We start from the raw sequence: 26,178 nt of genomic DNA, 5'->3' as shown, positions 1-26,178 counted from the left end.
CCGAACATCTGGTTTCAGGCTCCAAAATTACATGCTAATCTCTCTTTTTCTTTCGCCGTTCACCACTCTTACATATGATCTCTTGCAATCTCTAATATGTCCAGTTCTATCTTTCCTTACGATACACTCAATCATGACCACAGACACCCGAGCAGTATGGATCGAAGAATGTAATAGTAGTGTCGACTTGACAAACTATTTTTTGAATCAGAACGTGTGCTCGTGTCGGAAAAAGCCGCCACCTTGATATCGACCAACAGTCCGCAACTCCACGCCCTCTCCACGCGTCTATCTTCGTCTCGAACCATACGCTTATTACTCCTGCGACATTCCAAGAACTTCAACATTTCATTATTCATGGCTCCTGAATGGTTCAAGGCGTTGTGTTGTATTCGACAACCGCCTTCTCCGAGCGACGACCCAGTTGATCGTCAAGTTCCTGCTCCCATTGGAGCTGCTCAGCCCACAGCCAGTATAGATCCCGTTCTTGTGCTGACTGAAGTTCCTGTCGAAGGCTCTGGCTCTCCCTCGGCCAATATTGGGGACGTTCGTGCTGACACGGTAGTCGAGAACACTCGCGCACGTTCTCTGGGCCCTAGGCCCTAGCCCTAGAGACACGAACATTCCCGTGCCTGCCTCTATTCAAGGTGGTTGCACTGTGTTCTTTATGTGGTTCCTAAGCGTACTTAGTTACTTGACCAGGTTCTCCGTCAAACAGTACAGGTGCTCTTGCTCCTGCACTAATCGAGGCGCAACCCCCAGTTCCATGTTCTCCGGAAGAGAGTACGGATACTCCTGTTCCTGCACACACTGAAGAAGTAGCCGCGGGTAAGCGTTGTACTTGCTGCTCACTGCTCATGGGACAAGTCCTGGGAACCTTGATCAGCAGCGTCAACCACTATATCCCCTATGATTAGCTTAGATCCAGCGAAAGCTAGAGAGCACATCGATCGCATCGATCGCTTTCGCATTCTGGTCATGGGCAGAGCCAATGCAGGTAAAACGACCGATCCTGCAGAGGGTCTGTAATACTACGGATCAACCAGAAATTTTTAATGGGGAAGGAGAGAAGGTGTGTATGTTTCCTGGTATTTGCTCGAGATTAACGATGTGTCGGGCTTTATTCAGGTGGATGCTACCTTGGTGCAGGGTTCACTAAAGGTGAAGTGACTTCATGAATATTCTGCAATGTACGCTGAATGGTTGAATGTGTCCAGCATGGTGAACACAACATTGAGGATGAGCTGGTTTTCAAGAGTAACCGAATGCTTCGTATTCCATGACTCACGTGGATTTCGAGGCCGGAAGTGAAAGGGAGTTTGACATGATGAAGGAATTCGTGATGGATCACGCCAAGACAATGAAGCTGGACAAGAGAATCCATGCCATATGGTAGGAACACTGCATCTGACACCCTAAGCAAAGTGACATGGTTTCTGTGATGGATTTAGGTTTTGCATTCCTTTGAATGAAAGCCACAGGATGGTCACAGCTGCAGAAAAGAAGTTTTTTGATATGTGTGATACAGGGCATGGTGTGTATATTGACCATACTCTCATTGATGGTTTTAAATTTCACTTTTTTTGTCACAGTTCCTGTAATTGTATTGCTAACAAAAACAGATACCTTGGCCTTGGATGCCATCATGGAAGTTGATGATGGTTTGAATGAAGATGATGCAATGGAAAGGGCTCAGGAGGTAGAAAAAGGAAGTTGAAGGAGTGTCTCATAAAGGTCAAGGATTGGTTGAATAAGTCAAGGTTTCCACCCTCTGACTATCTGTCACTCACTGGTGAGTATCCTAACCATCACTTGAGAATGGCACACCACTGACAGGAAATGACTGCAGGAATGCAAGAAGAGGGTGCTGATTGTGCAACCCTACTGACATACACAGCAAATGCATTAAATGAAGAAGGACTGCAGCAGCTCCTCACATCAACACAGCAATCTAATCTAGGACTGTGTATGGAGTTTGCAATAACAAAGTAGGTGAGACAGCTGAAGGATAAGAATGTACTGATATGTGCAAGGACACTGAAGAACTACATGCATGGCATGGTGGGCAACATTACACCAGCAGGTCTTGCATATCACCTCTCAAGATGGTTTCCATATGTAAGAAGATAGTGAGTGGATTGGAGGAGATACTGATTTTTCAACAGAAAGTGTGTAAAATTGTAAAAAAGAGGATATAACAAATACTAATGTGGCTGTGGCATTGGGTGGATAGCATGTGAGTGGATCAGGTGCTGGAGGTTCTGGAAGGATTCTGACCATGTTCACTCCCACCCTTTTGGACTTGCATTCATAGGAAGTGAGTGGAGCCATGGCAGGTGGTGGAAGGATTCTGACCATGTTCACTCCCACCCTTTTGGACTTGCATTCATAGTTTGTGAGTGGAGCCATGGCAGGTGGTGGAAGGATTCTGACCATGTTCACTCCCACCCTTTTGGACTTGCATTCATAGGAAGTGAGTGGAGCCATGGCAGGTGGTGGAAGGATTCTGACCATGTTCACTCCCACCCTTTTGGACTTGCATTCATAGTTGTGAGTGGAGCCATGGCAGGTGTGGAAGGATTCTGACCATGTTCACTCCCACCCTTTTGGACTTGCATTCATAGTAGTGAGTGGAGCCATGGCAGGTGGTGGAAGGATTCTGACCATGTTCACTCCCACCCTTTTGGACTTGCATTCATAGATAGTGAGTGGAGCCATGGCAGGTGGTGGAAGGATTCTGACCATGTTCACTCCCACCCTTTTGGACTTGCATTCATAGTGAGTGGAGCCATGGCAGGTGGTGGAAGGATTCTGACCATGTTCACTCCCACCCTTTTGGACTTGCATTCATAGGAGTGAGTGGAGCCATGGCAGGTGGTGGAAGGATTCTGACCATGTTCACTCCCACCCTTTTGGACTTGCATTCATAGTTGTGAGTGGAGCCATGGCAGGTGGTGGAAGGATTCTGACCATGTTCACTCCCACCCTTTTGGACTTGCATTCATAGTTGGTGAGTGGAGCCATGGCAGGTGGTGGAAGGATTCTGACCATGTTCACTCCCACCCTTTTGGACTTGCATTCATAGAGAGTGAGTGGAGCCATGGCAGGTGGTGGAAGGATTCTGACCATGTTCACTCCCACCCTTTTGGACTTGCATTCATAGGAGTGAGTGGAGCCATGGCAGGTGGTGGAAGGATTCTGACCATGTTCACTCCCACCCTTTTGGACTTGCATTCATAGTTGTGAGTGGAGCCATGGCAGGTGGTGGAAGGATTCTGACCATGTTCACTTTACCATTTGAGATTCCCACCTTCACTCCCATTTTGGCTTGCATTATAGAGAGTGAGTGGAGACCATGGCAGGTGGTGGAAGGATTCTGACCATGCACTTGTCACCCACCCTTTTGGACTTGCATTCATAGAGTGTGAGTGGAGCCATGGCAGGTGGTGGAAGGATTCTGACCATGTTCACTCCCACCCTTTTTTGGACTTGCATTCATAGAGAGTGAGTGGAGCCATGGCAGGTGGTGGAAGGATTCTGACCATGTTCACTCCCACTCCTTTTGGACTTGCATTCATAGGAAGTGAGTGGAGCCATGGCAGGTGGTGGAAGGATTCTGACCATGTTCACTCCCACCCTTTTGGACTTGCATTCATAGAGTGAGTGGAGCCATGGCAGGTGGTGGAAGGATTCTGACCATGTTCACTCCCACCCTTTTGGACTTGCATTCATAGGAGTGAGTGGAGCCATGGCAGGTGGTGGAAGGATTCTGACCATGTTCACTCCCACCCTTTTGGACTTGCATTCATAGTTAGTGAGTGGAGCCATGGCAGGTGATGGAAGGATTCTGACCATGTTCACTCCCACCCTTTTGGACTTGCATTCATAGAGAGTGAGTGGAGCCATGGCAGGTGGTGGAAGGATTCTGACCATGTTCACTCCCACCCTTTTGGACTTGCATTCATAGAGAGTGAGTGGAGCCATGGCAGGTGGTGGAAGGATTCTGACCATGTTCACTCCCACCCTTTTGGACTTGCATTCATAGTAGTGAGTGGAGCCATGGCAGGTGGTGGAAGGATTCTGACCATGTTCACTCCCACCCTTTTGGACTTGCATTCATAGAGAAGTGAGTGGAGCCATGGCAGGTGGTGGAAGGATCTGACCATGTTCACTCCCACCCTTTTGGACTTGCATTCATAGGAAGTGAGTGGAGCCATGGCAGGTGGTGGAAGGATTCTGACCATGTTCACTCCCACCCTTTTGGACTTGCATTCATAGAGAGTGAGTGGAGCCATGGCAGGTGGTGGAAGGATTCTGACCATGTTCACTCCCACCCTTTTGGACTTGCATCACAGAGAGTGAGTGGAGCCATGGCAGGTGATGGAAGGATTCTGACCATGTTCACTCCCACCCTTTTGGACTTGCATTCATAGGAAGTGAGTGGAGCCATGGCAGGTGGTGGAAGGATTCTGACCATGTTCACTCCCACCCTTTTGGACTTGCATTCATAGGGAGTGAGTGGAGCCATGGCAGGTGGTGGAAGGATTCTGACCATGTTCACTCCCACCCTTTTGGACTTGCATTCATAGTTGGTGAGTGGAGCTGTGGCAGGTGGTAGAACCATTCTGACCATGGTCCCTGCTTTTTGAACATGTTGTCCATATTACAAAAATAGATGGTGAGCTCAATTGATGTATCCAGTCCACATTCTTATTTTACATTATCTCAGGATGTAGGTCAATGTTTACATGGCATTTCAATTTGACCCTTATGTCTCTACTTGCATCTATCAGCATGTCAGTCATAATCTTTCAGGATTCTTTCCCATGCTAATATATGCTGTAGAATGTGTGCATTCATTTTTCTTTCAATCTGTATGATGATCACTGATAAAGTTTGTAGTTGGTTTGTGGCCCTGTTTCTCATTGATGTCACCTGACATGCTCCCATCACACATTGCTCAGGTGGTCTGTTTTATTTTCCTTCTTTCTGCCATCAACAGATCACCTGACTTGACAGCATTATAGCCTAATATCACTCATTACTCTTCTTCTGTCCACATGCCTACTTTGGCCATCTCACAAAAACCTTCACTGCAATATGTTGCAGCATATGGCATTGGTAATTGTTCTCTTGTCATCATTCGACACCCATAACACCCAATTGCAGGTGCTATACTTGTGTTTGAATATTTGTACTTCTTGTTGCAGGCCAACAAAGTGAATGGTGATCTACAGGCAAACCTTGAACAGGCTGTCAGAACATATCAAACATCAGGTGTCCAAGCTACTGTTGCTAAACTTATCACAGCAGCATTTCAGTGTCATGGTGAAGATGTTGAAGTTTTACACCCCATCCTTGTTGGTATTGCAAAGGAAAATCAGATGTGTCAGATACTATTCCCTCAATGCCAATCAACCTCTTTCTTACCTCTATTTGGATTAGCAAAGATGACATAGGAGGGGATATTTTTCAAGTGGTTACTGGGCCTGCTGTGAGTCCCTCCACTTTTCATTGGTGTGACATGCATATGAAAAATGAAGAGATTATTTTCAGGCCACCAATGCTGATCCTTTGGAATTCTTCACTGTGGGGGGAGCTTGCAAAATCTGCAGTTGTCTCTGCCCTTGTAATTGGATGTGCCACCAATCTTCATGTTGACAATCCCCACATTTTCCACATCAGTAAATATGGGGAAGATGCAATTGTTCTGTATAGATTGAATCAATATATATACTTGCCATGCCACTCAGCTATCCAGAGTCAAGCTTTACCTATGTTCTATGCCATTCTATTTTGTCTTTATGACTCATGTTGAAGTGCAATTCAAATCCTGCAGAAGTGACTCAGCAGCTATAATGAACATTTCTCCTCTAACCATCCCTCTGCTGACCCAACCATTTTCTCTCCATTGTGACAACTGCCCTTTCACTTAATGCCCTACTTCCTAGTAAATTGGCAAACCACTGAGCAATGCATGCATATAATAACCTAAATAATCAGTTCCTGCCAGATGTTGGTCCTGCATGTGTTTCAAGTCTGGTTCATCTCCACTGGCAAGTCCTGTTGCAAGGCCAGTAGGGAGGGGGCAGATGTGGGCAGGGGTTATAGCTATGGACTGTCTCTACTTAGCAACTGTGAATACAGTACTATTCCCTCTGGCCTGGGGCTTGAGGCTGGGCTGAGCAAAACACTAGAAACAAGACATAGAACATGACAAGGACTAGGCCAGTTGATCAATTGGTTGGTGACTGGGTGAGTTTCCTCACAAACTATAACTTCTAGTCTTGGACCTGTGCTCACCCATAGCTGGACCACAAACTCAAACATAGCAAGAAACTATCATAGGAAATGGCATTAAAGTCCAACAACACCCTGCTGTCATTTCATACATGAATACAAAGGCTGTACAGCTTACAAGTGTCAATTGTCACAAAAGCTGCAGCTCATCCAACTTGCTAACCAGGCATTATATGAAAACTTGGCAATATGACAAGAAATCTCCTGTGGGGAATATAACAACAGGATGTGTTATGTTGTACTAATTTGATAGCTTTGTAGCTGGTGATTATGGCCCTGGGCAAAGAAGGAATGGCTGTCTTCCTTGGATGCATGGGTTTGGTTAGGGACAAAATAATTGCCTGCATCTCAGTGCCAAATGAGAGTACAATGTAAGGAAAGTCCAAGTAGCTGTATAATACAAGCTAGATGGCTTAGATAGCAACAATAAAATGAAGGGAATGAATTGCTCATCCCAAGGGATTCTGGACTGCTGAGACTAGAAGGTGGGACTCTGTGATTTGTAGTGGTAATGTTTCATGGCATGCATGGCATGTTCCATGGTGTTGTACTGGTGATGACAGTAGAGTGAGCACTATATGTAGTTCATGTGCAGCAGTTTGCAAGGTGTGCAGTGTAGACAAAGTGAACAGAAGACTCATAGTGACCTTCCAACTGCCAAAAGGTATCATTCTGTACCTAGAGTAGGACAAGGTACAAGTAAAAGAAAGTTGCATGAGAGTGCATGCACACAGGACAGGCTACAATAGGGGCCAAGGGTATACTACTAGCATAAAGGGAATGGAGACTGTGGTAAAAGAAAAGAGTCCAAAGGAAAGGAAGTGACCAGAACACAGCAGCTGCAGGTATTAGCAGTACATGAGAGGGAGTGAGGGCATGGGAAGGATAGCAAGGAAGGCAGGAAGGTAGCACATGAGTGGGAGTGGATGTGAGTGGTCTGGGGACATAATGATAGTTGTGGAATGTCAATGATAGGGGGTTATGTGTCTAGGGAATGCAGATTCCTTACACCTGCAGGGGACTTAGATGCTGACCATCCCTGGTCAGCCATGTGGTGTGGAGGATGTAAACAATGATGCTGCATGGTAGTGGAGAAGGTGTGGTGCTGAGGGTTCAAGAACACCAAGTGAATGCAGTGTAGAAGTGAAGGGAGTGTGTTGCCAAGGAAGCCAAGAACACTGTTGAATGCTGCATAGAAGCATCCAGACCAACGACATAAGTGCCTCATGGCCACTAAGTATATATTTGTTAGTGTGTGGCTCAAACCTTCACATTGGTTTGATTCTTACCCCCCCCCCCCCATCAACTCCTCTTACACTTGTACTATGTCTGCTAATCATCTCCCCAGGCTTTCCCAGCTCATTCACATGGCTACCCCTGACCTGGTTGAAGTGGAGAAGGCCATGCTGAGGGAGCAGTTTGTCACTGCTTCTACAGCTTTGGTCACTGAGGCTAGGTGCCTCCTGGATGACAAGGAGGAACTGTGGGAGGAAAAGGTGTTGTGGATGCACTGGTGGGAGAAGAGAACAGTAAGCACATGCCTCACTTTTGTGGGTCACATGATTGACCATGGCCAGGGTGAGGGCTTTCCCATTATTGAACATGGTCAGGCACTGGGGGTCAACATGAGGATCAATGCAGTGGATGGGCCAATCATGGAAAAGGCTAATGAGGCCTACAAGAGGTGGGCTACAGAGGAGGTTGCCATGGCAGTGCATGGAGGGGTTGACAAGGATGTGCAAATGGGAGAGGAGGCCATGCAGGAGGTTGGAAAGCAGGGAGTGAGCACAGAGGTGCCAGCTGCAACAGTGAAGATGTCACATGTGGAGGTGTCCCAACCTGTACAAAAGGTAAGTGAGTTCTTCATACAGTGTGGCAGAGGCTAACACTTGGGCCCTTAGTGGTCTTGGCAGATGGTCATGGAGAGCAAGGATGAGGCTGAGACACCCAAGGTCATGGTTCTGCTGGGGTCCATCCTTCACAAGGAGCCTTGCATGAGGTGTGTGGTAAAGAAGACCCCATGTATCAGACCTGCAGGGCAGACATGCCACAGATGCACATGCATCAAGCAGGGCTGTGAGAAATCCACAAAGGCTGGAAGGAAGGCACAGGTGGGTGCTTTGGTTGGTAAGTACTACAGTTGTCTCAGCAGGTCTGGGGCCAACAGCTTGTAGTGCAGACCTTGAGGGCTCCCAAGGCTGGCTCATCCAAGAAGGTGGCCAATGATGATGACAATGTCAATGTTGAAGTGGTTGAAAGCCACTCACACATAAAGGGAAAGGCCCCAGTGCATGGTGGGCTCAACAGCAAGGTCACAGCAGACCTAGTTGCAGGCTGAGGCTGAAGAGTCACAGGACATATACCTGTGCCTTCAAGTTCACACTGACCAGCTTGCAGAGGTGCTGGAGAAAATAGGGGTTGAATAAGAGTGATTGTCCTCAGTTTAGATTCACTATGTTGTCCTATCTGCATCTCAGAGTGCAGAGCATGCAATATACTGATTTTCTCCCTTGTGTATTTTTGAAGGATGCTGTAGGTATCCTCAGTAGTGCAACAAGCTACTTATGTATTAGACCAACCTGTAGGTATCTACAGGACATCAGTAAGTATAATACTGGTAGTGAAAGTGAGCTTACCCTCAGTAGTGCAACAAGCTACTGAGGGAACAGTGAATAAACTACTGTAAAATGTGCGCTCTAAGGTGATTATGTAAGCACCCAAACATCGCACCAAAATGAGCAGAACACAGGGGAGAATATATCTCCAACATGTATGAGGTTGTGATGTGAAATGACATGGAGTGCTCGACTACTCTCTGTGGGAAACTGAGCTTGGTTTGGCCATGGTAATGTAGAGTGTGTGGGGTACCACCATGCATGTTTGAAGAAGAAATGTACAGGGTAGTTGTGAGTATCTGTGGTATACAGTGGCCAAGGATGGCATCAGTGAGACTAGTAAGTGAAGTAACAAGAGAGATGGTGTTTTAGTTATATACTTATTGGGTGTTTTGTTATTTTTCTTGATGGTTTTGGATTTTTTGTTAGTGGTTCTTATGTTGTTTGAGTGAGGACTAGCTATCAGTAGAATCACCAGATGAAACCTGGGGTGGAACAGAGGTCTCTGGACAAAACCTGGGGTAAAACAGATAAGGAGAAACAAACTGTGTTTGGTATTGGATTGAGTGAGTGGTATGTGGGTCTCCCCTGCAGGGGACTTCAAATGCTGACTGTCCCCAGTCAGTGCAGAAGGTGTAGTGACAGTAGCAGTGGAAGTGGCAGGGGGGTGGAGGTTGTTGCTGCTGCAGAATGGGGTATCATGGGGTAGAGAGGAACAGAGACAGGTAGGAATGGCAGAAGGTGTGTTTGGATTGTGTACATATTCCACCAGTCATCACCATCCTTGAGCCCCTATTCTACAAGGCATACAGTGGCTCATAAAATTGTCCCAATTTTTGCATGTTTTTCATTAATCATGGTGCAGGCAGTGAGCTACCATTATCCAGTCCAAGGTGTTGGTGGATGGATCCAAGCAGCTGGTCATGGCTCTCTAATGAGCCATATTACATAATATTTGGATGAAAACTGGTGACTGAATACCCAAATGAAAATGACAGCTCATTGGGACAATTTTGGAACTTTATGGCATACTAGGGATGCAGTCCATGGGAACACATATAAAATGATATAAGATGCTCACCAATGCTTACATAATTTATCACATGGTCTACTGAATGATCTGTCAACAAACAAATAATGCCAAAGAGTGATTTTGCACCACTAAGCCTTCTTACTGTAGCACAGCTCAAGAAATCACCATTCTGGCTCATCAGGGACATTCTCTCAGGGCAACCTCAGCAAATACTGGTGTATGCTATAGTATAAACAATAGAATATGCTATCAGTACCATTGGTATCTTCAGAAATCTGCTGGCAGTCATCTCCTGCACTATTTCCCCAACAATGCTCCATGTGTCCTGGAACTAATCAGTACTGTGAGAGCTGAGAATGATGTTGAGGTCCAATCTGGCATTCATCCTATCATAAACAAACGAATCAACCATTAACTAGTGCATTTCTGTAAAGGGGGAACTAGCATGGAAGTCAGGGTGAAGCTAAACCTGTCATAGTCATGCCTTGACCCCAGTTGGACTTGGACTCACACTCATTCAGTCTGGCCTTGGCCTCGCCAGTCCCTTACCCCAGATGTCCTAGCACAGTGAACACTGCTTTGCAGGGTGTGTCACTTTGGTTAAGTTTTGCCTGGCCTTGTCCCTGGTCCACCCTGTCCCAGTTTCTGTTACCTTAGTCATACCTTACTAATATTTGTCTTACCAATCACCTAGTAGTCCCACGACGGACGTGTCACCACAACCACCACAACCACCACCACCATGACCACCAACCAAGCACTGCTGGACAAAGCCAAGCATACCAACCCAGCACGGGCAGAAGAGATTTACAAGCAAATCCTCGTCTCATCAGGTTCATCACTTGTGTTTGATGCCATCCAAGCTACCCATCACTTCATCCCCAACAGCATCACCATCCAGTGTCGAGAGAGATCAGGTACTGCGAGACCAAGAAAATGCCATGATTAAACTTGCAGAACTATACCGAGATCAGTGGTGAGCCTCTCTCCCAACTCCTTGTCCCAGCTGCCCTCATGGACGAGCAGAAATGCACAAGGGCTGGCAGAGGTGATCACCCTCTCGAGATCGTTCATGTTGTCTACTGCAAAAGCCAAAACAGCAAAACTCAGTTTGTGCCAATGCTCCGGTTACTGTATTGAAACTCACGTTCACCCATGTAGTTCGTACCCTACTCAATTACTTCAATGATGACCCAACAGTCGTTAGACCCAAATTGATGTTTTGCTTTGCAAATGCTCTCCCCACGTACACGGAGGACATTCTCGTCGAGTTCTTGAGTTTCCCGCCTTCAATAGGCTCATTGAACCAACCAAGATTATGCCTTGGCCAGTTCCACATGGTACAGCGAATGTGGTCGCATAGCGTTCTTGAGCCACCTTGAGGCCAACATGGTTGTTTGGGTTGTTTTGGGGGCAGAGGTTGAAAGGAAATGGGACATGCGCTCAAGTCACAAGTCACAAGTAAGAGGCAACTGGAGATAGCAGAGAGATCCCACAGAGGCGATGAGCGAGCTTGTCGACCGATTGATGCGTTTCCTAGGCTGATGAGCGCGTTGCATTACATATACCACGAGATCAGTGGAGCAGCAGGAGGTGGCCCCGCGAGCAAGGAGCTGAGTGATCTGTACTCTTCTCCCGCCTGACTAAGCATCCCTCCCCTCCCTACTCCACCAGTACAAGAGTATCGTGCAGAGTTGATGGCAAACAGTATGTGGGTCTCGACTCTCGAGTACTTCTGGCTCTATGCCTGTCCTCTCACTGCGTTGAAAACCTTCAAGGGTCCAGAGATCCTTATGCACACACGTGAATTGGCAGAAAGTCTGGTCCTACAAAATCACTATATCGGTGACCCCATGGAGTCAGCCAGTCCTGACGGTTTTTCTGGGTCGTATACGCAGATACCGATTCCGTCTTCATCAATATTTTCCAATGTCACAGAGCTCTCAGAGTGATTTTTTTTGACATTTGGCCACATGCTTACCTGTGAAGCAGTGCGAATCATCGATCAATATGCGACATAGCTTAGGGAACTGCCAACATTACAAGTAAATAAGGATGGTTTGAACTTGGAGCATCTGGGCGACACTGGGAAAGTCACGGGACTACTGTCACATCGACGGTTTGCATGCCAGGTTAATCATTGAACTCATCTCACTGCAGCGACCGTGTCACTAGGGACACTGTGACCCTGTGCTCTGGCGATGAAGTTGGCTCTTGCACCAAGGTCATCTAAAAGTATGTTTGACATTGGACTTGTTTTTGGTAGCGCCATGGACTTTCTGAATGATGCTGAATACGATGGTATGTAGATGAATTTCTCAATTCTTACTTGCTGACATCTCCATCTCAGTACACATACAGGTGTCCACAATCACAAAGTTCCAAGGACCTTTGAAATGCAAGGATCAGAAGTTCCGTGTTTCCCTCCATTCAAAGATGCCAACCTGGTACAATCGTAGATACCATCGCACTGGGACTAGATGGGCATTTGGTTTGTACGATACAGTAGTTTCGTACCCATTCTATGCCGCGGGCAAGGCACTGGTGTGGCAGATCAATCGCTGGCGCCTATACGATCCCCAAGAAGTAAGTTTAAGATCTCCAGGACATGTACCAAGTCACGGAGTAATTTCTTGGATAGGATGTCCTTCACATCGCAAACTTGCGTGACAGCGCAAAACATGATTTGATTACAACTTACACCGGATCTAGGACAGATTTTGCACCTTTGTTCCATCTCCGGCTTCTGCAATATGCAATACACGTTGGCACTCAAGTCCTCATGCATGGCGCCATACCTCTGGCTTCCCATTGATTGCTCTATCTTGGTATGTTGTGAAGATACTTCCTTGGTATGTGCAGAACATTCCATAGCCCTGACAGGGTGGAATCCACTCCCATTCGGGGAATGCATACACATGAGCCACCAGTGCATGACATTCACGAGAGAGTCAGATACTGATACAATGATACCTAGCTCCGAAAGGAGGGTTGGACTTCTTACATGAAGAGCCTGAGCCTGAGCATCAGGTATGGTCCACTGCTTCTCCCACATGTGGGACACCTCTGGGAAGACTTTTACGTCGGCGGCACGAATAATGTTTGTTTTCTGTGCTTGTGCAAGTTATACGCTCAATGGAAATCAGCGTAAAAATGGTTGGTCATCCCCATTGCCCAAGCTAAGGTGGCCCATCCCTCACCCCGACGATGCTTCATTGGATGATTTGCTACACCCAATCTCGGACAGATTTTGCAGCTTCGTCCCATCTCTGGCCTCTGCAATATCCAATGCAAGTTGGCGCTCAAGTCCTCCTGCATGGTGCCGCACGACTGGCTTATCGATTACTCCACCTTGGTGTGTTGCTTCTTCTGTACTTGCAGAACATTCCATCAGAGCTTGTTCTAATGGAGTAGTTCGAATATGAAAGTAGTCCCATGACCTGATGGGGTCGGATTCAAGGGTTTCCGAAGACCATGAGGGTACCCAGTCCTCAGAGGATAAAAGGGTGACCGACTATCAGTGCTTCCCCCAGTCAACGTACTCGACTATTATTTTCGACATGATGCACAGGCTCTGTCCCAGCGTGTACCAGATCATCTCTGTGGCATACAAGGAAGACCTTGGTCTTTCCCAATTCACGAACCCCATTTAACCCCTGCCTCCTGTTCCAGTTGTAGTCCTTCCCGATGGAGTATTGCCTCCTAAGGTAAATCTGATCCTGGTATTATTTACAAGGAGTTGATTGATCTCGATTCACCCAGTTTATCGTCGAGCTGGTCATAGATGAGCCGGAGACCTATCTCATCAAGGTCCAGGAGGACATGAGTCCAGTAATCAAGAACACCTGCAGTGTTCCCGGTCCAGAGGATCCTCGTCTACTTGATCCTCACGTCTTCGCCTTCAAAAATGAACCTGCTGAGAAGTGAGTTGTCCTCCACAGAGAGGATGATGAGGATGATGACATATACACATAAGTTATTAGTGCTTAGTATTGACGAGAGAGTGAGATACTGATACAGTAATCCCTAGCATCGAAAGGAAGCCTGGGTATGGAAATCTTGCATGGACTGCTCCATGGCACAAAGAGCCTGAGCCCGAGCATCAGGTATGATCCACCACTTCTCCCACATGTGAGACATTTATCCGTAGCATATTTCCAGATTCTCCTCTGTGAACTGATCGTCAAACCAACTGACCCTCCTACTTTCGATCCTTTCCAGCTGTTCAACTTCCAATTTGTACGCCCGGTAGTACCCCCAGCGTGATGTGCAGATGGCAATTATGTACTCCTGTCCAAAATGTAACAATACGTGACCAGTACTGCCCAAAGAATGCTGTGTGATGACTTGATTGTACTTTGACTCCTGCATGTGTCGAACCACTAGTGGTCCCTCTTCACGGTGCCTGCCTTTTTGTGATCACTCTCCACCTAGTCTCCCATAATAGGCAGACCACAGACTCGATGGAAGACAATCACTCCCAGCCGTTCCCCCATTCTGGAATTCCAAATCATGACAAAGCGTAATAACCACGATTGGCATCCGTCTGTTGACAGCATACTGTGCGAATGCTGGCACAGGTTTTTAACTTTCTGATGTATGCACCCAAGTATTGGACATGGCAGATTTACAGGCCACCCGTACCTGGGCCAACATTCTAAGCACTTGGCCTACCAGACGAGGGTGGTCCCCCACGACTCGACATGACTTAGCTCACATGCTAGAGGACCTCCAACACGAAAAGAACCTTCTCATGGCAGGCTCTCAGCGCTGATGATGAGGGCGGCTCGCTGGTTCTTGCCATGAGCATCCGACATATGAGCTCCTTCCCTCCAGTTGGCACATTCAATGGATGCAAGGGAGTAAAGGAGTCAAGGTTGTACGAATGATGCATCATGTATCTGGCAGGAACGGTTTTTAAACGCAGATTACATATTATAGCATATGTATGGTTTGGGGTGAGTGTCTCTGGGCACTGCGAAAGAAAACCAGTCAGAAGTCATGGAATTCTGGGAAACCGATGTACCTGCTAGTGGCCCACGAATTCGATATCACCATCTATTGAGTCCAGTTTCACCTTGCAAATGTTCTCTCCATGTGTACGCAGGATATCCTCGATGTTCTTGAGTTTCCTGGCTTCCATGGTATCCTTGAACCAACCAAGATTATCAGCGATAAGATGCCTAGCCTCATCGTTGATGTTAATTGGATATGCTCATCAGAGCAGAAAGAAGTACCACACCAATTCTTACAGTTGGGACACTGAATAATCACAACGCCACTAGCATAGGCACGCTTCGTGAATGAGTGTGCAGAACGATGGTTACATTTTTCCACTGTACAGGTAAACGCAATGAGCAGCCATGGTTCAGGTGGGTCGGCATTGGACTGTTTTTGGGTCGGTGAGGAGGTTGTGGAAAGTTTCGTGGTGTCTGTGTTAGGCTGTTCTGGTGTTGCTTTGGAAGCAATTGCCCAAATGCTATCTGCAGGCCGTAGTCTTGACCATGAAGATACTACTGCCCTGGCCGATGCTGCATGGTACAGTGAATGCAGTCACACAGCATTCTTGAGCCATCTTGAGGCCAACATGGTTGTTTGAGGTTGTTTTTGGGGGCGGAGGTTGAAAAGGAAACGGGACACACGATTGTGGCATGTATTCGTGGCTGTAACTGGCAATATGGCAGAGCGATTGCACCGAATGAAGGGAAATATGGACAAGTTTGCAGCATACAAACATGCACGAGAAGGCAGGAAAAGGGACTGGAAGGTAGGCAGCGTGAAGGAGAGAGCCTGTCGGTCGATTGACATGTCGCCTAGGTTGATGAGGACATCACATTATACGACGAGGTTACCAAAGACCAGTACAAGAGTATCATGCGGGGAAGACTGCAGGAGGACGATTTTGTCATTGACGATGGTGTGAGTGGTTACATGGACAATGGGATGGACGATTGGGGTCATAATGATGTGGACAAGGAGGAGGAATGATCACACTCAGCCAGGAGATGTAAGTCTGCTACACAATGCAGTCACTAGCTATTGATCGAAACGTGCATTACAGCCAAGAAGAGAACTGGGGATGCTGTCGCCAAGTCGAAGGCAAAATCAAAGGCTCCACCTCCACCTGTCGCGCAGCCTTTGATCAGTGTGTATCGTCCAGCCATATCTGCCGAACAGGAAAATGATTTTATGGCGAACCTTCCTGAAGGCATTGAGTCAAATCCAAGTCTCGCTCCGAAGAGGACAAAGAAGAGGAAACCCTTGCCATCGCCTGATTATGACAATGTGAAACCTGTTATCGATTCCTCACCTGTTCTGTACAGAGAACGGAAGAGTTCTAAGAACTTTAACTACGACCCTTACTCGTCTGATGGTATGCCTGACGACCTAGGTTCATCTAACCCACCCTCCAGTGACCTCATCTCCGAAGACAACATCGTACATGTGCTGGCAGAATTTGCTCCATTGCTTAAGAACCTCTCAGCAGTCCTTGGGGCACGGGCCCAGGGAGACACTAAGCGTGGTCGCCGCATGACAATGCAACCAATCACTTCAAAATGTGCCACCTCGTGATACCATGTTCAACTCGAAGGAAGTTTCAGTGGAGAAGGAGGAAGTCGAGAGCCATATGTTCCCACTATCGGAACGTTACCCTTTTACTTTCAAGCTTATGCTGCACAAACTTTATGATTTAGATGAGTGGGTGGCCAAAGTCAAGAACACTTTGGAGGTGTCCAAATCGCAGTTCAAACCATTGGTGGAGAAGGTCGAGAGTGTAATGAGGGAAGCTAGGGGAAAGGAGAAGGTGATGGATTGTAAAGGGGTTACTCGAGCACAAAGTTGTGCCTCGTTAGCGACCGGGGGGAAGTCGAGGGGCTCCATTATGCCATGCAAGCATGTGAAGAGTATCACACACAATGAAGGGGACCGGGCGCTGAAGAAAAGGTGTGTGGGGAGACACAAGTCGGTCAGTGGCCTGATGGAGGCGAGTGTGTGGGTATACAATGCAGCGATCTCAGCTGTGGAGGTCAACGGACCTCGTCCCACCATGGAGATTACACTTTCAAAGACAACAAATAGGCCCTCCGGTCAAGATAGTCGTATGCGACATCAGTCATTAGCAGGGTTGGAAGGGATTCGTGCTCATGACACAGCAAGGAGAAAAGTGAGAATTGAAGTTCCTATTCCTTGCGATGAGGATCACAAGGCTGCCTATTCACCTGGGTCACCAATGCGAGACGTGGTCTCGCTCGTGGAACATTCGAAGTTTGAGAGCCTTCATGTGAAGGATATCCCAAGGAAGTGGAGAGTGATGGAGTTGGTTGACAATTTGGGGGGCGTAGTTTGGCCAAGATGGCATGGACATGGACACAGACATGTAGACCTTTCATGAGCTTGTTGGACTCTTCTTTACAGTGTATATCTTCTGTTTTATAACTTACTTCTTTGTCGTAATGCTGTGTAGATAGTACTGTAGATACGTGGGTGTGGCCCTCATGATTGTGGTTGAGAGTGAAGTTCGCATGTGTATTTAGTTACGGTCGGTTGCATGTTCAGTCCATCTGAGTCTCTGAATCACACACAACTTGTCACCGCCATCTCCTGCTCAGGTTTTCCAACTCGTTTGGTAGCTTGTAGGTCGCCCCACCTCGCCAGAAGACTCGGAATATTGGATACCATTAGGTATGTGTGCCTATACATATGTATTAGTTCAGAAGGACTTCACAGAAAGGTCTTGTCAACTGGCCCTCTGCACTTTGCACTTCTGTCCAATGGGAAGAATTGGTCGTATACGAACTTTCACTCAAGCACCACTGGCTCATCGTTTCAACAGTGTGCGCGTCTTGAACAACATAGCTAAGAAGTTGGCCCATGTAGAGAAATACTATTGGCCTGGGTAAACGAGCGTGAAGATGTACTCGATGGTCGAAAGAATGCGAAAGGACTACCTACTGAGGTTTTGGACAGCCATTCCACTGTGTCGAAATGTGAAGGTCTACAAGTTCTTGTTAGAAGCGGATCCTTTTTGGACTACCTACTCACCAGCAAGAGTTATGGTAACTAACAGGTGGTTTATTGTGGGGGCACATTGGTTCACCAGAGTGCTTGTTGGCATCCCGTTTGCATAGTCCCATGATGCCTTCTGGGGCTCTGGGCAACTCGGATTCAGACAGGATTCAAACAGGACACAGTGTGTTCACCCAGTGACCGTCAGAGCAGCACTGTTTCCTTGCTAGCTTCAGGATTGACTGATGGATCCATCCTCTGCACTCCAGGAGCTTGCTATTCAGGCGTCCCGATACAGCATCAATCTAAATGGTGAAATCAGTCTCAATCAGGGCAAGATACCTCTGTGGGGCAGTACTGCCATTGTTTACAAAGGTACTTTGACTCGGGGTGGTATGGAAGTGGCAGTCAAAACCTTCCATGGCACACCCCCTGGGGATCTAGATCCTCTCAAGGTATTGAATGAGTTCATGGAGGTTGACCTCCTTCGGATTGACCTTTCTATTGCTATTTAGCATATCCTTCGAGAGGTCCACCTTTGGTCAAAGCTCCGTCATGATAATGTTGTCCACATGATTGGGATTTCTATGGAATTCGGCTTCATGATTTCGATAGTATCTGATTGGATGTCATTGGGCGATGCCCATTCTTATGTTCAAAAGAAGGAGAATGATTCTCGCCCATTGGTGAGTCGAGGAGAGCGTTCATTTGCATAGCACTTTACATGTGTTTTTAGCTCATGGATATCGCAAGTGGCCTGTAGTACCTCCATAGCCATCCTCTGGGGCTGATATTCCATGGAGACCTGAAAGGTGTAAGTATGGTCATTCTCAGTACCTGCAGCTGATGAATCTACTTGATAGCTTAATGTACTGGTGTCCAGTGATCATCGAGCACTACTTAGTGACTTTGGTCTTTCCACCCTCCAAAAATCTACCTTCAGCATGATGGTTGTTGCTCCTCACAGAGCATCGTACCCTTGGATGGCTCTGGAGCTCCTGGATGACTACAATGCATCTACAGAAGGGGATGTGTGGGCATTTGGAATGACTGTTTTGGTATGTTTCTATATTCTTGTTCTGCAAGAAGTTCATTGTCTCTGTGATGAAGGAGTTGTTTACTCGACTAATGCCTTTCCATGATTGTCTGCATTTTGCCAATGTGATGCATAGGTTAGTGATGGGACGACTGCCGCTTCGTCCCTCTGAGGAATCCACCCTTTCCCACATGCCAGATGCATGGTGGGAAATATGCACATCGTGCTGGCAACGTGAACCTTCAGCACGTCCCTCAATGAAGGACCTGATGGAGACAGTCAAGGGAGCTATGGTCTGTGCTTGGTGCTATCAACCAATTTTTTTGTGTTCTGACTGAGTTTGCAGTACCAAGCTGGTTCTGTTTTGATGCCTCCAAAAGCCTCTCTCCCCATAGTGCCGTTCTCAAAAGATGTCATGGTCTGTCCTCTGCAATCCTGGAAAGTATTATCAGTTCTGACCCATTGCTTCAGCCACATCTGTCGCCCCTTCGAGATAATCAACCTTGGTGATCAACTTCAGTTATGCTTCACGACTTTCTACCATTGTGTACGGTGAGTACATTGAGTAAGTAAACCTACGGCACACTGCTCACACGGTGCTGGGTGCTTTTTTAGGTGCTGAAAGGGCATACTGACAAGGTTTTGTCAGTTGCCTTCTCACCTGATAGCAAACGCATCGTGTCAGGTTCTGCTGACAACACAATTTGTCTGTGGGATATGCAATCTCGCACACGAATTGGCTCTCCACTCAAAGGCCATGTGGAGTGGGTGCGGTCAGTTGCATTCTCGCCAGACGGGGAATGGGTTGTATCGGGTTCTTATGACAAGACTGTTTGTCTGTGGGGTATGCACAGGAGCATGCCAACACGCTCACCTCTCTGAGGGCACTCGTCGAAGGTCTTGTTGGTTGCATTTTCATCGGATGGGAGGATTGTGGTCTCGGGTTCTACTGACAAAACAATTCATCTATGGGATGTTTATGTCGAAGCCCCATCGGGCTTGCCATTTGAAGGACATACTGGTGCAGTGCAGTCAGTTGCAATGTCAGGAGATGGCACCAGGATCACGTCTGGTTCTCATGACAAAACCGTTCATCTGTGGGACACAGAGACTGGAGCACAGCTGGAAGATGCCCTAGAAGGCCACACTGGCATGGTTTACACAGTCGCTTTTTCGCCAGATGGTCACATGGTTGTGTCGGGTTCTGAGGACAATACTCTCTGCTTATGGGATGCACACACTGGCATAGCAGTTGGTCGTCCTCTGATAGGACACGGTGGGGCAGTGAATTCAGTTGCATTCTCACCGGATGGAATGTGGGTGGTATCAGGCTCTGTAGACACCAATGTTTTTCTGTGGGATGTTCGCACAGGTGTTCGGCTGGGCACAGCTCTGAAGGGGAATGCTGGATGGGTTCGTTCTGTTGGGTTTTCACCTTGTGCCAGGGAGATTATTGCGGGGACTGAGGACAGGAGTATCTGCCTATGGAATGCAAGGTTACACTAGGTGATCCAATGCTGTCAGAAGATAGGGTTGGAATGAGGTACATATAGTATAAGATATCTGCATGTAGAACCTTAGAATTTTGCAAGTGGCTCATTGGGCTAGTCCACAGACTAGTGAGCAGAGGGCTAGACTAACATGTTCTTCCGCTCCCCTGTTTGCAGCGTCTGCAGGTTATATGAGAAATTGGATCTCCTGTAGCATCAGTTCAGGATCGCCACCTGCCCCATCATCAATCATATCTCTGGTCACCATATTTGCTGATTACATAACTCATTATTTTATCCACTGGTAACCATCTCTTGGGAAATTTATATTTTCTCATGAAACCCATACACAACATCAATTGTTACACTTTGTGGCACCTGAGTACAATATCCAACTGGTTCACTTCACTCTTGTGCTAGGTCAAATTTGAACAACTGTGCAGGGTTGATCTTAGCAGGTATAGGGTATGATGGTGGACCAACAATGCTGAGAGGCTGAAGGAGAATCTGGGAACATGTGAGCATGACTGCTCTTGGTGTTGGAGAGCTGCCATCAGGTCATACCTGCAGGGGATGAGGTTTGGAGCAGTCCATGCCAAACGGCTCCCATCCTTCCTCTCGATGCTAGGTATTGACATATCACTATACAACCATCCCATTGGTCGCAAACACCAGAGACTTATGTATATGCTCTCTCACGTCGCCTGAATGTGATAACCCACTCTGTAGTACTGTCATCATTGAAGGAAACGACGCAGTCATCTAAATCATGACCATGTTCCTATTGACCTTGATGGTGTGGGTGTTGACCTCGTCGCCCTTTGTGATGGTAAACTAGGCGACATGCAAAGGTCAGTCAACTCATTGTGGACAGCAGAGGAATGAGAGTAACTTTGGGAGGCAGCATATCTTCATAAAAGATGACAATTGGGTAGGGAGGGAGCATGCCACCAGCCTGGTCGTCATGAAGGTATTGTTTATATTCCACAGAAGCAATGTGGTACTCGCTGTAACTGTTTTGAGTGGGAGTGGAAGACATCTTGTATGTCGTGGATAAGAGTCAAACTTTTTGACTGAGGGAGGACCGACAACTGGTTGCCTTTTTATCCTCCAGGAACTACATACCTGCAAGGATCCTTGGAAGCTTGTGTGGGCAGGTCATGCAAGTATTTTCATATGACAATATGACTCTAAAAGAGTGAGCACTGATGAAATGCTCTGTGAGTACTGGTGAAGCAGCTTCCAAGTGTAGAACGATCGAGTGACCAGAGCTTTCCACATCTACACCCCAAGTTCCAATTGGATTGCATCAGTATTATGAAAAGGACAAAGTTAGGGTGCCAACTCGGATTGCATAATTGCGGAACCCAGAGATTAGACCAAGGATTAAAATCAATTCTTCCGAGTTGGAATCCTACTAGACACATGCTCGGCACATTTATCAGTAATTTGCTCTGTTCAGATCTATCAACAGTAGGTACTGGAGTTGACCAAATTCTGCTCATATGAGATTTGGTGGTCCCATGCATGCCAAATGCATGGGAACGTACCACAGCAGTCGCATTACAGCCTCTGAGCCATCTGTGAGAATGCAGAGATAAGGACGTGTGGGCCTAAGTAGGTGACATGAATCCATCGGTTGAAATGGGCCAAGCATTGCCATGGTGTGGGCACATGCAGGTTGACATATGCTGGTGTCTCTAACTAAGAAAATGTAGTCCATATCAAACCTGTCCAAGCTGCCAGATTTGCCATTTCAGACTAGAGTGGCAGGTCACCATTGCAACTCCAAGGAACACAGGTAGCCTCATTGTGTGGTAGATAGCGAGATGATCGAGATAGTGAAATCGTCGTGCTAGCGAAGATGCTGAATGTAAACTATCGATAAATGGGTGTAAACGGCAGGTTCGAGGTTACCATATGTAGTTCAGCACAAGCCTGTCCATGGCCTGCCACATGCAGAATCAAAAACTCAACGACGAAGGTCACTCACACTAATCTCGAGGATGTTAGGATTTGTCACCCTATGTTTAACATCTTCACAGATGTAGCAAAGATCCAAAGACGAAAATTTTCTTTGTGTCAAGTGGATGGCACTGCCTACGAGTGTCTAATTGTTCATTTTGGAAATTCGGTCACCATGTTCCAGGCTCTGCGAATCTCACAAATCTACAATATGAAAAGAAGAAAGTTACGGCGCCAATTTGGATTGCAAATGTGCAAACACGAGACATGGTCGAAGATCTGAAGGGGGCATAATTCAATCCTACAAGACGCATGTTCTCCCATGAGCCAGACGGGGGGACAACTATTTAAATATCCACCTGGTACCCTGAAACGTGGTGTAGACATGAAAGGCTAAACTCACCCTCTGGGAGTACATCTTATAGACACCAACATCATAGGTTTCTGTCTGTTTGTCATGCCTGAGAGATGGTGTGGGCACGAGACTGCCAAATTTCGCACCAGTAATGGGTCAATCACAGTACCTATGATCAGGTTAATGGATCCGAGTGGAAGAACTGGCGCTCAGCAGGATTCTCCAGAGCTGAGGAATGGCAGACCGCTGATCTCCACATCAAAAACATTGCCAGATGTCCTCGGAAGCACGTGCAGACTTGGGGATATATGTACAAGAACAATCGTGTTCGACGTCATTCAAATTGGAAATTTCAGAGTGCTACCAAGGATATGGCTGACTTGACAGCAAACGTTCTTTTTATGGGTTTTGAGTTTTCTGTGCCAATGAAATTGGGTATCAAGTGTTGGACCGACTTGCCTGCCGACTCACAATTTCCCTTACCTGACTTACATAATTGCTCCCACGTATTGCACCCAAGTCTGAGGGGAGTTTTCAACGATGTGTGAAAATCAACTGTGTGCACTAATTGCTTCGCTGAAATCTTCAAACTAGCACAATCGTCTCGAGCTACGAGGCTGGCCTTTTCCTCGTATGATGTGGCACAGAATGCTGCCAGTCCTCCCTGTGGTGGGTTCTGTAAACCTTTTCCCAGTACCCTGAAGGCTGAAGCGTGTTCTAATCATTTATGGTTGAGCTCACCTTACTCTAGGAGCAATCTGAATTGGCACCCTAATTTTGTCCTTTTCAAAATTACATTTCAGAATATCATTTTAACTCCAACATAGGCAAGCTTACAACACCAACAATTGGGGGGTGTGCCACAAGCACCCAACATAAGAACTTCCTCTAGCTGGTGTGCTCAATGTGCCAAAGGGGGAATCAAGGTTATGTGAATGACACATCGGATGTCTGGCAGGAGCAGTTGTTAAAGCACAGGTTATGTGTTATAAGCATATGGGTTGTATGTGGTGGATATCCCTGGCATTACATAAGAATGTGAGGAGGAAGTCATGGAATCCAGCAACATTGGCATACCTGTTACTGGTCCACAAATCTGATATCACCATTTATTGGGTTCAGATTCACTCTCAAACACTTTCCCTGCATGTACAGAGGATATCTTCAATGTTCTTGAGTTTCCTGTTTTTGATGGTATCCTTCCAACCAAACAAAACCATGAGCAATAGGATGCCTAGCCATTGTAGATGTTAGTTCGATATGCCCTGGCTTTTCAGAGAAGAAAGAAGTGCCACACTGATTCTTACACTTAAGATGGTGGATGATCACAACACCACTAGGATGGGAAATGTGCAGAACGATAATTATGTGACTCTACATGATGGACAACCACAGTTCAAGTGGGTCGACATCAGACTGTTTTGAAGTCAGCAATGAGGTAGGGCAGAGCTTCGTGGGGTCTGCATTAGGCACCTTGTAAACAGCAGAGGTTGACCGAATATCTGTGAATCATAATGTTGGCTGTGCAACCACCGATGCCCTGGCCAACGCTGCACTGCAGTGTTCTTGAGCCATCTAGAGGCCAGCATCATCGATGGTACATTTGGGTTGTGTTTGGAGTAGAGACTGAAAGGAAACACTGCTATGGAAAGCTGGACAATCATGCTTCCATATGGCTGAAAGTTGGAACTTTTTCCAGCAGTCACGTGGACATGCAGCATGTATTTTCGAAGATACGAAGTACCATTGGTTAGGAGGACACCGGACACTGCAGTCATGCAGTTCATTTCGGTCATAGGTCACGCAGTCACACATTCATGCAGTCTGAAGGTCGTGCAGTTCATTCAGTCATAGGTCATGCAGTCATACATTCATGCAGTTTGTTTGGTCATAAGTCATGTGGTCATACAGTAGGAGGATCAGATATATCATAGCACAGATGAAGCACATTTGAGAACAAAAGGCATATTGGCAATAACCCCCCATGACGGGTTATAGAGAATGCAAGTATACTTAGCTCCAGTCATCCTCGTTATCAGCCCCCTCTTCATCAGAAAATTCTGTGACAACAATGTCAGGGCCCTCGATAACATCAGGTTCATTCTCAGCATCATCCAAGTCATCAAGGTGCCGCACTATTGGCAGAGGAATGAGGATGAAGGGGAAAAGGGCGAGAGCTAAGGACGAGCACTTGCCTTTATGATTGGATAGAGCGTTGAAAGTAGTCGGTATTTGAGTAGAGCTATTGAGGCTTGTAAACAGTAAAGTAGAGTTGACTGACTGAACTGCTTAGGGGATATGGCAAAAACCCCTTGGTTTATATACATGCAGGTATGCACACAGACCAGGTGATGCATATGGTAAGTAAAGATACTACCTACTATGTATAGTAAAGAATGTCATGGAACACCATAGAATAAGTGGAGTAAAGTGACATCATTGTGGAGTCACTTATAAAGCATGACATGATATGAGTAAGACTCATCATATAAGCAAGTCTAGAACCAGTAATGAGAAACACTGTTAACTGGTATTTCCAACACTCCCCCTCGCTCTAGAATGGTACAGTAACAAGACTGAGCAACAAGCAATTTGTTTCGAACTTCTGCCATGTGAGAGACTTGGTTAATCCATTGGCCTTTTGTTGGTCTGTTTGGATATATTCGATGGCAAATAGATCATCCTGTACACATTTGCGAACAAAGTGCCACTGGACATCAATATGCTTTGAATGACCATCTGAGACTGGATTCTCTGCTATAAAGTGAGCACCCATATTGTCACAGTAGAGAATAGTTTTCTCTAATTTTAGGTCAAGTTCATCAAAAAGCATATTTAGCCATTTGATTTGTCTGGCAGAGTTGCATAAAGCCATATACTCGGCTTCAGTTGATGAAAGCACAATAGTTTTTTGTTTGTGCAATCACCAAGAAATAAGGGAGGTGCCAAGAAACATGGCATATCTGGTAGTAGAGTGATGAGTATCCACATTGGCAGCCCAATCAGAGTCAGTGAATCTGAAGATGTGAGATTTGGTCCCAGAATAATAAAGTGCAAGTTTTGGAGTAGATGCAACATATTTTACTATGTGCAGTGCTTTTTGTTTGTGATCTTCTGTTGGATTGGCCATGTATTGCGACATGCAAATTACTGAAAAAGCAATATCTGGGTGAGTTCCCAGAGCCATATAAAGTAAAGATCCAATAATAGATTGATATTGGGAGCAAAGTGAAGAAGAAGCTTGATAGGAAGCTTCGGGTTTCTTCAGTTGGTAGCCAGATGGAAGTGGAGTGTGAACATTGTGTGCATTCTCCATTTGGAATCTTTTGATCACTTTTTTGATGTAAGGGATCTGATCCAGGTAGATCTTGTGCTTA

At 46.5% G+C, this 26,178-nt stretch overlaps 8 protein-coding genes across 8 annotated transcripts; 6 read left to right on the top strand and 2 right to left on the bottom strand.

Moving 5' to 3' along the window:
• Positions 1–357: 357 nt before the first annotated feature.
• On the top strand, positions 358–5,459 carry F5J12DRAFT_785097 (uncharacterized protein; the record flags this gene model as incomplete). Its single annotated transcript, XM_051743171.1, is given in 37 exon segments — positions 358–583; positions 703–828; positions 923–997; positions 1,047–1,072; positions 1,129–1,161; positions 1,301–1,392; positions 1,452–1,534; positions 1,593–1,699; positions 1,837–1,988; positions 2,034–2,061; positions 2,106–2,129; positions 2,234–2,236; positions 2,315–2,317; positions 2,393–2,395; positions 2,471–2,473; positions 2,549–2,550; positions 2,702–2,704; positions 2,780–2,855; positions 2,931–2,932; positions 2,952–3,010; positions 3,086–3,088; positions 3,241–3,342; positions 3,502–3,504; positions 3,581–3,659; positions 3,735–3,814; positions 3,890–3,892; positions 3,968–4,047; positions 4,123–4,126; positions 4,201–4,203; positions 4,279–4,358; positions 4,434–4,436; positions 4,512–4,514; positions 4,590–4,592; positions 4,676–4,678; positions 4,737–4,796; positions 5,028–5,121; positions 5,170–5,459. 37 exon segments carry the CDS (start codon positions 358–360, stop codon positions 5,457–5,459), a joined length of 2,019 nt encoding a protein of 672 aa, XP_051596985.1.
• Positions 5,460–7,625: 2,166 nt separating this feature from the next.
• On the top strand, positions 7,626–8,638 carry F5J12DRAFT_956630 (uncharacterized protein; the record flags this gene model as incomplete). Its single annotated transcript, XM_051749872.1, has 5 exons — positions 7,626–7,829; positions 7,878–8,150; positions 8,202–8,299; positions 8,354–8,427; positions 8,475–8,638. 5 exons carry the CDS (start codon positions 7,626–7,628, stop codon positions 8,636–8,638), a joined length of 813 nt encoding a protein of 270 aa, XP_051596984.1.
• A 4,753-nt stretch (positions 8,639–13,391) lies between these two features.
• Positions 13,392–14,214, top strand: F5J12DRAFT_914760 (uncharacterized protein; the record flags this gene model as incomplete). The annotated part of the gene is made up of 5 exons (XM_051749130.1): positions 13,392–13,572; positions 13,627–13,655; positions 13,711–13,871; positions 13,979–14,054; positions 14,110–14,214. 5 exons carry the CDS (start codon positions 13,392–13,394, stop codon positions 14,212–14,214), a joined length of 552 nt encoding a protein of 183 aa, XP_051596983.1.
• Positions 14,215–14,977: 763 nt separating this feature from the next.
• On the bottom strand, positions 14,978–15,390 carry F5J12DRAFT_725238 (zf-DNL-domain-containing protein; the record flags this gene model as incomplete). The annotated part of the gene is made up of 2 exons (XM_051741616.1): positions 14,978–15,131; positions 15,191–15,390. Coding segments are annotated over 2 exons (354 nt in total), but the record flags the coding sequence as incomplete, so codon positions are not given.
• Positions 15,391–15,625: 235 nt separating this feature from the next.
• F5J12DRAFT_895752 (uncharacterized protein) lies at positions 15,626–16,521 on the top strand (the record flags this gene model as incomplete). Its single annotated transcript, XM_051747865.1, has 3 exons — positions 15,626–15,715; positions 15,766–15,867; positions 15,985–16,521. 3 exons carry the CDS (start codon positions 15,626–15,628, stop codon positions 16,519–16,521), a joined length of 729 nt encoding a protein of 242 aa, XP_051596981.1.
• A 55-nt stretch (positions 16,522–16,576) lies between these two features.
• On the top strand, positions 16,577–17,472 carry F5J12DRAFT_772254 (uncharacterized protein; the record flags this gene model as incomplete). Its single annotated transcript, XM_051742262.1, has 2 exons — positions 16,577–17,328; positions 17,389–17,472. The coding sequence occupies 2 exons, from the start codon at positions 16,577–16,579 to the stop codon at positions 17,411–17,413; spliced, it is 777 nt and encodes a 258-aa protein (XP_051596980.1). The 3' UTR covers positions 17,414–17,472.
• A 728-nt stretch (positions 17,473–18,200) lies between these two features.
• F5J12DRAFT_895751 (kinase-like domain-containing protein) lies at positions 18,201–19,501 on the top strand (the record flags this gene model as incomplete). The annotated part of the gene is made up of 8 exons (XM_051747864.1): positions 18,201–18,410; positions 18,471–18,641; positions 18,692–18,707; positions 18,759–18,769; positions 18,819–19,013; positions 19,066–19,284; positions 19,338–19,409; positions 19,463–19,501. 8 exons carry the CDS (start codon positions 18,201–18,203, stop codon positions 19,499–19,501), a joined length of 933 nt encoding a protein of 310 aa, XP_051596979.1.
• Positions 19,502–20,886: 1,385 nt separating this feature from the next.
• Positions 20,887–21,520, bottom strand: F5J12DRAFT_785094 (uncharacterized protein; the record flags this gene model as incomplete). The annotated part of the gene is made up of 5 exons (XM_051743170.1): positions 20,887–20,988; positions 21,046–21,105; positions 21,204–21,212; positions 21,271–21,315; positions 21,374–21,520. 5 exons carry the CDS (start codon positions 21,518–21,520, stop codon positions 20,887–20,889), a joined length of 363 nt encoding a protein of 120 aa, XP_051596978.1.
• Between the last annotated feature and the right edge of the window lie 4,658 nt (positions 21,521–26,178).

This window comes from Pisolithus orientalis (assembly GCF_024613125.1).
Source record: "Pisolithus orientalis strain OTSU chromosome Unknown F5J12scaffold_33, whole genome shotgun sequence".
Classification (NCBI taxonomy): Eukaryota; Fungi; Basidiomycota; class Agaricomycetes; order Boletales; family Pisolithaceae; genus Pisolithus; species Pisolithus orientalis.
The sequence above is the reverse complement of the archived record's forward strand: the minus strand, read 5'-3'. Positions and strand labels throughout refer to the sequence as shown.